Here is a 14,799-nt window from a genome sequence, read left to right on the forward strand (position 1 = left end):
ATTTTGTTTGAAGTGACATACGTACTCTACTAGATATACGCTCCGTGGTTTATTATATATTTTATAAAGTAATGTTCAATGGAACGTATCCAGTTTAAAAAAAAAAAATCCATGTTCAATTAAAGGTAATAAGAATGAAAGTTCATTTTTTTATTTAATGAACAATTTGTTTATGTTTTTTTCCCAGATTCATGCATGTTTGTAGTTATTCTTTGCTTAAGCACACACAATGGTTATATAAGACATCACTTGTTTAAAAAAAGGTAGACAATGGTTAATAATATAGTAAGTTGTATGTAACCTAAAGATTAATTTCGAACCAATAAAAACGCACGACATATTTATCTCAACTTCCGGCTTACGCATTCGGATTTGTTTTGTGTTTTACCCACATTTGCCAATGTCTGTGTTGTGAAAAAATGAAGATTATGGCCGAACATGAATACTTTACTATCGGCAGTATAATAACTTGCACAACATGTTATCAGCAAAAAGTTCAGGGGGAAGTCCTGGCTTTCGATCTCCAGACCAAAATGCTCGCCATCAGTATCCTTGATTGTTAAAACATTCACGTGTAGTGACGTTAATTGTGTTATTCATTGAAAATGATTGTCGAACTGCAATAACATTGACAAGATCATGCCTCAATTTATGTAACATCTTATATTAATTGACATTTTTTTATTTCACAATGAGTAACAACAATGGCAGACTGTTATGTATTTGAATTATGCTGACTGCCTAAATTTTGCAAGCCATTTGTATTTATTAAATTGTCCCATAACTGGCATAAGCTTCAAAATGTTAAAGCCATCTTAAGACTAGGTAAGACTTGACACAAGTTGGCCAGACTGTAGTGTATTTTACTTCTCGGAATATATCTTGCGCGTTTACAAAATGAATATTGTAAGATTCTGTCACACCGAGCATCTGCTGGTATCGATTATTTTGTTAACATTAAGAACATTTAGCTCTGTTGATAACACGTATGCATTAGGAGTATTAATTTAGTTTCACTAACATTATTGGTTTTGAAAATTAATACAAACACAACCAAAATGAGGAAAAACTAGTACCATTCATGATCGCTTTTCAAAATCTTACTTTCACTAAAATAATCCAAATTTATACATATTCCACAGACACATTTTATTGGTCCTCCATTAAATTTCCATAAGTGCAAAGTGAAGCAGACAACTGGCCCAGTGTAAACACATTAGTTTGATTTATAAAAAAATAAAAATACTTTCACTTGCTCATATTTTGCAGAAAAAATTGTATCAAGCATAAAAGCTGTGCTTTCATTTCGTGGAAGGTGATATTCTCATATTCAGTGGAAAAACCCTGTCTGGATTGGTTGCTTATTTTATAATATCTTTCAAATGTAAAATATATGCTGCAATTTATTTAAACAAAAATTATTGAAGCCAACATTTGTGGTTATGCAATACTTGAGCCCTTTTTTATGCCCATTTTGCTCAAAAGAAGAATGCCAGATAATTCAGAAACTTGTTTAATTATAAAAAAGAAATAAAAAAAAAGTTAAAGTGCTGTTTAAGGTTGAATAAAATATGTTTTGTTGGCATTATGCCTATTGCAATCGAGTACTCTCCCTTTTCAGTATCAGTGATTTTTTTTGCTCAAATTTACAGCCGATTTTCGGCTTTTTCCCAACACGTTTTTTCCCAAAAATCTGACCAAAATTTCCCCAAAAAAGCCCAACTTCCAAAAAAAAAAAAAAAAAAAAATTTTTTTTTTTTTTCTTTAAAAAGAAGTCTCATATAACTTAATTAGGACTTCATAAATCTAGGTCTCAACTTTATTTTTTTAAACATCTTACAAAATATATAACTTGAATTTAGTCATTTTTGTCCATAAATAATTCCCAAACTTGCCACTTTTATTGATTAAAAAAAATCCCAATTTGACCAGACTCCTTTTCTAGAAAACTCCCTGAACATGCACTTAAAAAACAATATCACTTCTGTTACTTATAATCTTATTTATTATGCTTAATTTTTCCCAATTTCATGGTTTATCGCGCTATTTTTCCCAATTTCACAGTTAATCGCGCTAATTTTCCCAATTCAAAAGGCACAGGCTGTAACAAATTAAAGCAAAAAAAATCACTGAGTATGTCTGTCATGATACAAGGTACCCATGCGCATAGCACAGGTGGTTAGCGTGTGGCTATGATATTAATTAGTGAAAACATCATTTGAATGATAAATAATCATATTATAACGAAAAATTAACTTTTCTGAAAAAAAATATTTCACTATCAAATATATATATAACAAGGTATGCAACTCAAAATCACCCCATAACGGGGTGCATCGCTTTGAACAGCCATATCTTCATCAATTGTGCAGCGATTTTCACGATCTCGGTCTTATTCAACGCAGAAATGAATTTCCTTTCTGGAAATGTATATGTCTTGCAATATTTTTACAAATGCTGGGTCAACTTTTAAGAAATAACACGATACACAACACGCATGACCCAGTTGACAGTGATCATGTATTCTTTATGAATGAAATCTCCAGTTGTAAAGACACACCTCCGCATTGGACCAATGAAATCACTCGTATGTTTAAAATGTCAGTTAGTTGAAATGTATGTAAACAAAGGTTTCAAACGGCGCTGGACAGTTAGTCTTGATGCAGAATGTAACGACAAGAACGGTAATAATGTTTTTTCATACGTTTTATTGAATTATGGTATCGAACTACATGAACTTTGTAGGGAAGTTGCCCTTTACTCCGTGAAGATTTCAGTCTTAAAGACAGCATGATCACTGTCAACTGGGTCATGCGTGTTGTGTATCGTGTTATTTCTTAAAAGTTGACCCAGCATTTGTAAAAATATTGCAAGACATATACATTTCCAGAAAGGAAATTCATTTCTGCGTTGAATAAGACCGAGATCGTGCAAAATTGATGAAGATATGGCTGTTCAAAGCGATGCACCCTGTTTTGGGCTGATTTTGAGTTGCATACCTTGTTATATATATATTTGATAGTGAAATATTTTTTTTCAGAAAAGTTAATTTTTCGTTATAATATGATTATTTATCATTCAAAATGATGTTTTCACTAATTAATATCATAGCCACACGCTAACCACCTGTGGCGCATAGTGGATATGAAACTATCAGCTTTGCTTGGTAAAACACGCTGTAAATAAACACATTTCATATGCATTTAACAGGAATTAAATAAATCTTTGAAGGTAAATCGTTTATATTTATCCCCACGTTTTTTCGGAGAAAAAGTGGGGATATTGTATAGATGTGCGTCTGTCAGTCCATCTTGGCCACCTGCTCCTCCTACACTATTAGCACTAGAACCTTGAAACTTACATACATGGTAGCTATGAGCATATGTGCGACAGTGACAGTGACGGAATGTTTATCTGACCCCTGGGTCAAAAGATATGGGGGTTGGGGCCGGGCGGGCTCAGAGATTTTCACTCATTTTTTTATGTTATTTTACATTAACTTCATTTCTGCACCGATTTTCTTCAAATTGATTCTGAGCCTCTCTTATGACAAAAAGGTCAATCTCAACTATGCATGGCCCCATAACCAACCCTGGGGCGCCCCGGCCACATAGGCCACGCCCACCCAAATTGCCTTTTACTATAAATTCTTCATTTCTACACCGATTCACTTCAAATTGATACTGAACCTCTTATGACAATACGGTCAATCTCAGCTATGCATGGCCCCATTACCAACCCTAGGGCATCCCGCCCACATAGTCCACTCCCACCCAAAATTGCCATTTACTATAATTTCTTAATTTCTTCACCAATTCACTTCAAATTGATACTGAACTTCTCTTATGACAATACGGTCAATCTCAGCTATGCATGGCCCCATAACCAACCCTAGGGCATCCGCCCACATAGGCCACGCCCACCCAAAATTGCCATTTACTATGATTTCTTCATTTTTACTCCGATTCACTTCAAATTGATACTGAAACCTCTCTTATGACAATACAGTCAATCTCAGCTATGCATGGCCCCATTCATAACCAACCCTGGGGCGCCCCGCCCACATAGGCCACGCCCACCCAAAATTGCCTTTTACTATAATATTTTTATTTCTACACCGATTCACTTCAAATTCATACTGAACCTCTCTTATGAAAATACAGTTAATCTCAACTATGCATGGCCCCATTACCAACCCTGGGTTGCCCTGCCCACATAGGCCACGCCCACCCAAAATTGCCTTACTATAATTTCTTCATTTCTACACCGATTCACTTCAAATTGATACTGAACCTCTTTTATGACAATACGGTCAATCTTAACTATGCATGGCGCCATGACCAACCCTGGGGCGCCCGGCCCACATAGGCCACGCCCACCCAAAATTGCATTTTACTATAATTTCTTCATTTTTACACCAATTTACTTCAAATTGATACTGAATATCTCTTATGACAATACGGTCAATCTCAACTATGTAAGGCCCCATTACCAACCCTGGGGCGCCCCGCCCATAATAGGCCACACCCACCCAAAATTGTCTTTTACTATAATTTCTTCATTTCTACACCGATGACAATACGGTCAATCTCAACTATGCATGGACCCATTACCAACCATGGTAATGCGGCATGGGGATACGCGTTGGCCTCTGCCCCGCCATTTTTACTTAAATTGTTGCATTAATTCAGAAATTCTGTTTTTCGTTTCCTTTTACACTTAACTACAACCAAAAGAATGTACCCCAGCCAGTGGCAAGCACAGTGTTCATGATGTTAAGCTGTTTAATCTGGCCTATGTCAGTGATGTACAGGTCATCAAAGAGGCAGACAAGGACACATCACCACCACCCGTATCAACCTTGAATCTTGGCAAGGTAAAACCATGTGATGACAATTTTTTAATTTTTATTTCTCATGTTCTACATGTAGTAAACATGTATAATTTTATATCATGGCATATTGGTTTATTTATTCAGTGTTATTTTGTCACTATTCTATTCATGTGAAAGATTCTGTTTTGTTCATAATAAACATGTCATGTTGATTGAAGTGTCTTTCTGACTTATTCTATATTGATTGTGAATTTGTATATTTGGAGCAAATTCTCTGCTATTATTGTCTTACTCGTGCATTAACATTGTTTTCACCTCATCACCAATACAAATACTATTTTTATTACTTTAATTGTTCTAAAGATCAGCAACAGGTTACGTTCAAATATTGAAGAGAAAAAAACGGCAAGTCAATTACATTGGAGTAGGAGTCTCTCCAGAGGGCCAGCAGTTGTTCAATACAATTGTTTAAACGTAAGTTTCCCAAAGAATATGTGTATTCACTCCAGTGTGTAAAATTCAGATTTTAAAGTAATACCCCAAATTCTTATACGCATACATAAAAAGTTAAATTTCCGACTATATAAATTTTTTCATTCCCACTAGCCTAAACCTTTCGGCTAGTGCGAATTTTGCACACTGTAACTCCTTTAAAATTGCCTTAATAGTGTATTTTTTAGCTCACTGAGCTCAACATGCTGAAGGTGAGCTTTTGTGATGGCCATTTGTCTGCCATGCGTTAAAAACCTGGCCGCCAGGGGGCTGGGTATTTTTCCTTATATGGCTATAGTAAAACTTTGTTAAAACTATAGGAGTAACATTCATAGTCCAATTTTTATGAAACTTGTTCAAAACATGTGTTCTAATAATAGCTCGGCCGATTTTCGAAAATGGTTATGTTGGGTCAAAAAACATGGCAGCCTGGGGGGGGGGGGCATTTTTGCTTTATACATGTATATAGCTATAGTGAAACCTTGTTAAAACACTAGAAGTGACATTTTTAGTGCAATCTAAATGAAACTTAGTAAGAACACTTGTTCTTATGACTTCTCGAATGAGTTCAAAAATTCTTCTGGTTTCTTGAAAAAATGGCCCCCAGTTTTCCTTACATGGCTATAGTGAAAACATGTTGACACTATATTAGCCACCTTTATTGGCCAATCTTCATGAAACTATGGTCAGAACATTTTTCACCAATGAAATCTTTGCTGAGAATAAAACTGGGTCAGCTGATCCCTCTTAAATCGAACAAGTTTGTAAATTAAGATTTTTTATCATTACTGTATAAGGTCTTAAACTGAATTATTTCTAATTGTTCATCCATCCTTATGGATATGAAAAAAGCAAGAAATAGCTTGTTAAAACTTTGGAGGCATTATTTATTGCCCAATCTTGATGAAACCTGGTCAGAACATTTGTCGCAATGATATGTCCATCGTGTTCGAAACTGTGTCACAAAGGGTTAAAACTAGGAAGGTCATTAGGTCAAAGTAAAGATTCGCATGTGAACAATCTAGCTTTCACATTTATTGCCCAATCTTTATGAAGCCTTGTTTGAACTTGAGTAATTATGATTAAGGTCCATTAAAAAATGTCTGCCATCAGAGGCAGGGCAGTTCTCCTTATCTGGAAATAGTAAAAACATAAATAACTCTAGATTTCACATTTGTTACCTACTCATCATGAAACCTATTAAGAATATTAAAAAAATGTGTCGTTATGATGTCTTGACTGTGTTAAAAAATAATTACTGCCAGGGGTTGCAGTTTAATAGTGAAGCCTAGTGAAAATTACACAGTCAAGTTACTTAAGGACTTTGATGGGCGCTTTGGGACCTTTTGGCAATTTTGTTTTTGGTAATGGACGTCTAGTTACTCATTTTTAGCTCATCTATTTTTTGAAGAAAAAAAAAGAGCTATTGTCATCACCTTGGCGTCTGCGTCGGCGTCCGGTTAAGTTTAGCGTTTAGGTCCACTTTTCTCAAAAAGTATCAATGCTATTGCATTCAAACTTGGTACACTTACTTACTATCATGAGGGGACTGGGCAGGCAAAGTTAGATAACTCTAGCATGAAATTTTGACAGAATTATGTGCCCTTTTTATACTTAGAAATTTGAAAATTTTGGTTAAGTTTTGTGTTTAGGTCCATTTTATTTCCTTAAATATCAAAGCTATTGCTTTCATACTTGCAACACTTACTAACTATCATAAGGGGACTGTGCAGGCAAATTAATGTAACCTCTGACTGGCATTTTTGACAGAATTATGTGCCCTTTTATACTTAGAAAATTGAAAATTTGATTAAGTTTTGTGTTTAGGTCCACTTTATTCCTAACAGTATCAAAGCTATTGCTTTCATACTTGCAACACTTATTAACTATTATAAGGGGACTGTGCAGGCAAAGTTAAGTAACTCTGACTGGCATTTGGACGGAATTATGGGCCCTTTATACTTAGAAAATTGAAAGTTTGTGTTTGGTCCACTTCACCCCTAAACTTTCATAGATATTGCTTTCATACTTGGAACATTCACAAACTATCATAAGGGTACAGTAAAAGGACAAGTTGCATAACTCTGGTTGTCATTGTTACGGAATTATGGCCCTTTTTGACTTAGTACTTTGAATACATGGTTAAATTTTGTGTTTCGATCCACTTTACTTCTAAAGTATCAAGGCTATTGCTTTTAAACTTCAAATACTTTCATGCTATCATGAGGTTACTGTACCTGGCAAGTTGAATTTTACCCTTGACCTTTGAATGACCTTGACTCTCAAGGTCAAATATTATAATTTTGCCTTAAATTTGCCATAACTTCTTTATTTATGATTAGATTTGATTGATACTTGACAAAACTACGTCTTACTGACATACCCACAATAGACTCATCCAAACCATCCCCCGTGTCCTCCCCTCTCTCCCCCCCCCCCCCCGAATCCCTCCCCCCCTATTTTTTTTTCTAAGATCATCTCACAAATGACCACCACACCCTCACACTATACTATACCCCACCCCCCCAATTTTTTTTTTTGAAACGATTAAAAAACACAAATATTTATTTTTATTATTTTATGTTTGAAATACTGTCCAACCATCGCACCCCGAGAAACCCCCCCCCCCACTCCCCCCCACCCCCCGAATTTCCCCCCTAATTTTTTTTTTTTTTTTTTTTTTAAGATCCTCTCATTTATGACCACCACACTTTCACACTATACCCCACCCCACCCCCCAAATTATTATTAAAAACACAAATATTTATTATATATTTTTTATTTTATGCTTGAAATACCGTCCAACCATCGCACCCAGAATCCCCCCCAACCCACACCCGATTTTATTTTATTTTTTGCATTTTTTTTTCGCATCTTTGGAAGATAATGTAATAAATGTCCCCGCCCCCACACTATACACCCACTTCACTCCACCCCCCCCCTCTTTTGTGATTGAAAATGAGAGTCCCTTCACCTTTAAAAAGAAAATAGACGAGCGGCCTGCACCTGCAAGGCGGTGCTCTTGTTACACTGTAGAAGTCAACAAGTTTATTGCTGGTTTTGAAATATCCAATATTACAGAATCACAGACAGTCGGTGGGTTGGAGTTATATTGTTGTGATGGATGAAGTAACTATACGACCACCTTACAACTTGGAGAGTTGCCATGGAAAGGAAGGAAGCAAGGCTCTGGACCATGTGAAAAAGATTGTATGCAACTTTTTTTCTTCATTTAACTTGAAAAAGAATCATATTCCATAAATAAAGTTGTGTGTAATTAATATTTTAGCTCACCTTTGCATCAAGTGCTCATTTAGTCATACTGTGTCAGCGGTCGTCAACTATTATTTGTTAACCCTTTACCATTAGATACATATTTGACGCATTTGTGGTCCCTTAGAAAGTTACATGTTTATTTAATTAAATACTAGATTCAAGTTAAGAAGGCTCTTTTCCAACCCTCACATACTGATAAGCAACAAACAGCATAAACCTGAACAGACTGCAAGTTACTCGCAGGCTGTTCTGGTTTTATGCTGTTTGCACATAGCCATTTTCACTTTGCTTCTGAGTGGGAGAGTGTTAATTCTCTGGAGGCCTAATATTCATCCAGTCATGATGTAACTTGGTCTGAATGTTTTCCTCAATCAGTTTAAGTGCAGTTCATGGCACTCTGCTAACAACCAATCACAAACGCCTTAGTCAGCCTTTTGTATGCGGGTACAAATCGTATAAAAATCATTTGCCACTCTCTGACCCACTTTTATGACTCAATGTTGATGAAACTTGATTAGAAATTTTATCTTGACAATATCTAGACGGAGTTTGAATCTGGTTCATGTGCATTCAAGAACAAAGGCACATGGCCAAATCTTAGAAAAAATCTTGTGGCAATTATGATGCAATCTTTATGAAAGATGGTCGGAATATTAACCATAATAATGAGTAGGCGGAGTTTACAGCTGTGGTCACAAAGGTTCAAAAAAACTATGTAGACAGTCAAGTCAAGTCTTCGACAATTAGTTAACCTTGGCCTTGGGTGAGATCTTCAGTGTCATCAATATTTTAAAGTAATAACAATTTGCAGGCAGATTCATTGTCACATTTGCTTTCATGTGATTTGGGTTGATAAGTAATGATGCAGGTTGCATGTTGTTGGGTATAGACATTCAACTATTTCAACCAAGGACAATATGTGTCTGCAAGTTTATAAAAATAATAAACATTATGATTTTACTCCTACTTTCAACATTTTATAGTACCCATTTTTATGTCCCCCACTATAGTAGTGGGGGACATATTGTTTTTGCCCTGTCTGTTGGTTTGTTTGCGCCAACTTAAACATTTTGCAAAACTTTTGCTATATTGAAGATAGCAACTTTATATTTGGCATGCATGTGTATCTCATGAAGCTGCACATTTGAGTGGTGAAAGGTCAAGGTCAGAGGACAAATATATGTGGCCAAAATCGCTCATTTTATGAATACTTTTGCAATATTAAAAATAGCAACTTAATATTTGGCATGCATGTGTATCTCATGGAGCTGCACATTTTGAGTGGTTGAAAGGTCAAGGTCATCCTTCAAGGTCAGAGGTCAAATATATGTGGCCCAAATCGCTTATTTTATAAATACTTTTGCAATATTGAAGATAGCAACTTGAGATTTTGCATGCATGTTCATCTCATGGAGCTTCACATTTGAGTGGTGAAAGGTCAAGGTTATCCTTCAAGGTCAGAGGTCAAATAAATGCGGCCCAAATCGCTTATTTTATGAATACTTTTGCAATATTGAAGATAGCAACTTGATATTTGGCATGCATGTGTATCTCATGGAGCTGCACATTTTGAGTGGTGAAAGGTCAAGGTCATCCTTCACAAGGTCAAGGTCATCCTTAAGGTCAAACGTCATATAGGGGGACATTGTGTTTCACAAACACATCTTGTTCTGTTGAAAAATGATAAGCAAATGAAGCTTTCTTGTGTGTCTTTAGTACCAAGTCATTTAGAGTCATTGTCCGACAATGAACTTTTTTTTTGTGTATATCAATACCTATATAATGTGTGAAGTTCCTGGTATAAAAGCTTTGAATATGTTCTTAATCAAAAATCATTTTGGTAATTTTTTAGCTCGGCTGTTTTCGGAGAAACCCTAGGTATTGTCATAGCCAGCTCGTTGTCAGCTGTCCGGCGTCTGCCGTCCGCATCGTGCTAAAACCTTAACATTGGCTCTAACATTGAAACTTGTAGCTGCACCTTTATGAGTTCTACACCCCACACCCATTTTTGGGTCACTAGGTCAAAGGTCACTGTGATTCTTCTGACAAGCTTTTATTTATTTAAAACTGCACCCACTGCCGAGCGTTGGCACCCGCTATGAGGTTCTCTTGTTTTTATTTGTGATGGATGTATCGAATTATTTACAGGTCCAGAAATTCATTCGGGAGTATGGGCAACAGAAAGCAGGTGAAACTCGAAAGTCACACTCACCGTCTCCCGCGGCGACCATGTAATCATCAGACACGGCATCTCAGCATTTTCACAGATTTAGAGCGTACTGTTTATGTTCAACATTTGTAAAATGATGGCTATATCTTATACTGGTATTTCCTTCCAAGTCAGTTTGCTGACATTTGAATATCTTACGTTGTCCAATGATGTTGTTTTGTAGCTGGTTAACTTACTTGTTACTTTGTGTCACTCTTGTCAAAAGCCAAAAAGCCAGCTGAATTTAATGTTCACTTTATATTTAATGTGTTAGATTTTTGTTGGAACAAACTGTCTGATACAACACTGTTAACAAGTAAGAAGTGGAAAGATGGATAAAAGTACATATGATGTGTGTGAAGAGATGAGATTAGGTACGAGTACATGAATTTATGTCATTTACTCTTTGATAAAAATTTTAAAGTCAAAATACAATTATGAAGTGTAAAAATGCAATACATGTATTCACAGGTCACCAAAACAAACAAGTAAGACAAATCCTATTATTACATAAAAGCTTTAAATGTAGCACACTATTAACATATTATTAAACGAATAAACATCATTTAGTACCAAAAAGTGCCACAGTCTGTATTCTATTTTTAACCAGGTTTTCCGAAGGAAAAAACTGGTTATTAGATTGGCGATAGGGCGGGCTGGCTGGCGGGCTGGCGGGCTGGCGGAATAAGCTTGTCCGGGCCAAACTATGTCGTTCATTGTCAGATTTTAAAATCATTTGGCACATTTGTTCACCATCATTGGACGGTGTGTCGCGCGAAATAATTACGTCGATATCTCCAAGGTCAAGGTCACACTTTGAGTTCAAAGGTCAAAAATGGCCATAAATGAGCTTGTCCGAGCCATAACTATGTCGTTCATCGTCAGATTTTAAAATCATTTGGCACATTTGTTCACCATCATTGGACGGTGTGTCGCGCGAAATAATTACGTCGATATCTCCAAGGTCAAGGTCACACTTTGAGTTCAAAGGTCAAAAATGGCCATAAATGAGCTTGTCCTGGCCATAACTATGTCATTCATTGTGAGATTTTAAAATCATTTGGCACATTTGTTCACCATCATGGGACGGTGTGTCCCACGAAAGAATCACGTCAATATCTCCAATGTCAAGGTCGCCACGACTAAAAATAGATATAAAAAAAAAAACAAAAAATTACAAAGGGGGTAAATTTTTTTTGGTCATTTCAAAAGTTCAGTTTGAGTTTTCTCCCTTTATCAGATTTTTTTTTCACAATGAAAACCTGGTTTTGTGACAATTTTGTCCCTTGTTAATACTTAACCCAACGGTAGCAATTCTAAAGAAACACCTGACTGGCATTTTTGTTTAATATTTAGACATTCAGCTCACCTGAGGAGTATGTGCTCATGGTGAGCGAATGTGGTCGCTACGTCAGGTTTCAGCTGTCGTGTGTTGTGCATCATAAACGTTTAGCTTGATAACACTCTTAAGACTATATTTATCCTCCAGTCATGGTCAGGATGTTTATCTTTACAATACTGGGCCGATTACAATACCTGGGCCGTTACATACGGGCGAGTTTGAATCAGGGTACATGCTTAAAATCTGCTCTGACACCTTGCAGTTAACTTTGAATGCTGGATAATGTGTGACAAAAAGTAGGTCAACAGGTCCAGTCTTAGAAAAAACTTGTTACCACTCAAGAGGCCACATTTATGACTTAACTCTTTCAGTGCGGGAACCGAATTTTGAAGGCCTTTGCAAAACAGTTTGGATCCAGATGAGAGGCCACAGAAAGTGGCGTCTCATCAGGATCCAAACTGTTTGCTATTCTGATAGTATTCTTTGAATTTTTTTTTAAGAAATGCTTATTTTATAAATTCAGCAGACGACATTTAGCAGAAGACAAATTTCCCAGCATTCAAAGGGTTAACCTGATAAAACTTGGTCAGTCAGAATGTTTATCTTTACACTATCTAGTATCTAGGCCAAGTTCAAAACTAGGTCTTGAGGAGTAAAAAGCTAGATCACAATTTCAAGTCTTCTTACAATTTCGAACTCAAGTGAGTGGACTATTTAAGACCTCTTTTTGTAAAAGCTTGTTGACTTGAATACGGTCGTATGATTTTAACTGCTTTAATTATTATGCCCCCCTTCGAAGAAGAGGGGGTATATTGCTTTGCACATGTCGGTCTGTGGGTCCGTCCACCAGGTGGTTTCCGGATGATAACTCAAGAACGCTTGGGCCTAGGATCATGAAACTCATAGGTACATTGATCATGACTCGCAGATGACCCCTATTGATTTTGAGGTCATTAGGTCAAGGTCACGGTGACTGAAATAGTAAAATGGTTTCGGATGATAACTCAAGAACGCTTAGGCCTAGAATCATAAAACTTGATAGGTAGATTGATCATGACTCGCAGATGACCCCTATTGATTTTCAGGTCACTAGGTCAAAGGTCACAGTGACCGGATATAGTAAAATGGTTTCCGGATGATAACTCAAGAACACTTAGGCCTAGGATCATGAAACTTGATAGGTAGATTGATCATGACTCGCAGATGACCCCTATTGATTTTCAGGTCACTAGGTCGAAGGTCAAGGTCACAGTGACCCGAAATAGTAAAATGGTTTCCGGATGATAACTGAAGAACGCTTATTCCTAGGATCATGAAACTTGATAGGTAGATTGATCATGACTCGCAGATGACCCCTAATGATTTTCAGGTCACTAGGTCAAAGGTCAAGGTCACAGTGACTTGACACAGTAAAATTGTTTCCGGATGATAACTCAAGAAAGCTTACGCCTAGGATCATGAAACTTCATAGGTACATTGATCATAACTGGCAGATGACCCCCATTGATTTTCAGGTCAATAGGTCAAAGGTCAAGGTCACAGTGACAAAAAACATATTCACACAATGGCTGTCACTACAACGGGGAGCCCATATGGGGGGCATGCATGTTTTACAAGCCCTTGTTCTTTTAATTACAATTGTGTGATAAAGACATTTCAGTAATAATGTCATGTTTAGGGAAAATATGCATTTACGTATTGTGGCTTTTGCTACTTTTGGCTTGAAATGAAATCTCATTGAATATTTTTAACACCTGTTTAAAAATAGGACAAATGGTGGGATTGTCTGAGGCTGATGGTGTCCATCATCAAGAAATGTCATCTCTTTTACTTGAAGCCTGTGAAAATGTTTGTTGTTGTAGGAAGTGTCTTTGGTAAAGAAAATTCAATCCAGTGCAGGTGGCAAACTACAAAACAACTGTGTTGAAACATGAGTCGGTATTTAAATGCTTCTTAGGGATTTAACCTAAACTATACTTTTAATTACTGTAATAAACAACACGTTAAAAATGATAGTGTTTTAAATTTGAAATCAATGGAGGGAAATTTTTATTTTCAAGTCCATTTAAGTGTAGTTAGATTGCCTTGTGAAAGTTGTTCTATTTATTGTATTTAATAAGACCTTTATATCTCATACACCATTGTCTGTATGGGATTTTTCGTTGTCAAGGTCATAATATTTTGTACATTCTCCTTTATTCTAATTCAAGTCAGCTTTGGATGAACTTGGTTACATAGGTAATTTACTTATCTTTATGAATAACTTATATTAATCTCGAAAATCAGTTTCAATGTGACGATTTACTTGCTTTTTTAGTAAATCATAGAAATTGTCGATTGTACTAAAAGTGCTTTGTGGCAAACTGTGTGTTGTATGGACAAGTGATTTACCACCTTGGGAATCTGCTTAGTAAATTGAAACATGTTGTAGACTTTGATTGTTGAAGCAACAGGTCATCTATGTTATTGAATATTTGATCATACAAATCACATAACAACGTTCCCTGTCTACACAAAATTATGTACATGTACTTGATGAAAGACAACATGCTTATCATCAAGTCTTTTATCTGTTGAACATGAATATGACAAATAAATGTAAACTATTTTCTGGTTGGACATGTGTTTTTATTTGTTTGGTGTTTT

General features: G+C 36.2%; 1 protein-coding gene and 1 long non-coding RNA gene across 2 annotated transcripts; both read left to right on the forward strand.

Moving 5' to 3' along the window:
• Positions 1 to 352: 352 nt before the first annotated feature.
• Positions 353 to 12,324, forward strand: LOC127862467 (protein LSM12-like). The gene is made up of 5 exons (XM_052401623.1): positions 353 to 546; positions 4,737 to 4,876; positions 5,198 to 5,308; positions 8,408 to 8,536; positions 10,751 to 12,324. The coding sequence occupies exons 1-5, from the start codon at positions 420 to 422 to the stop codon at positions 10,835 to 10,837; spliced, it is 594 nt and encodes a 197-aa protein (XP_052257583.1). The 5' UTR covers positions 353 to 419; the 3' UTR covers positions 10,838 to 12,324.
• Positions 12,325 to 13,132: 808 nt separating this feature from the next.
• LOC127862468 (uncharacterized) lies at positions 13,133 to 13,722 on the forward strand. Its single transcript, XR_008040638.1, has 2 exons — positions 13,133 to 13,377; positions 13,523 to 13,722. It is a non-coding gene; the product is annotated as an uncharacterized LOC127862468 (long non-coding RNA).
• Positions 13,723 to 14,799: the final 1,077 nt, after the last annotated feature.

Source organism: Dreissena polymorpha, chromosome 16, assembly GCF_020536995.1.
Source record: "Dreissena polymorpha isolate Duluth1 chromosome 16, UMN_Dpol_1.0, whole genome shotgun sequence".
Classification (NCBI taxonomy): domain Eukaryota; kingdom Metazoa; phylum Mollusca; class Bivalvia; order Myida; family Dreissenidae; genus Dreissena; species Dreissena polymorpha.

Bases quoted from the DNA above. Each gene is read 5' to 3' on its own strand.
- LOC127862467 (XM_052401623.1), top strand. From the start codon at position 420: ATGAAGATTATGGCCGAACATGAATACTTTACTATCGGCAGTATAATA. The intron at 547-4,736 runs GTATCCTTGATT...TACAACCAAAAG, and splicing joins GACCAAAATGCTCGCCATCA to AATGTACCCCAGCCAGTGGC. The intron at 4,877-5,197 runs GTAAAACCATGT...ATTGTTCTAAAG, and splicing joins CAACCTTGAATCTTGGCAAG to ATCAGCAACAGGTTACGTTC.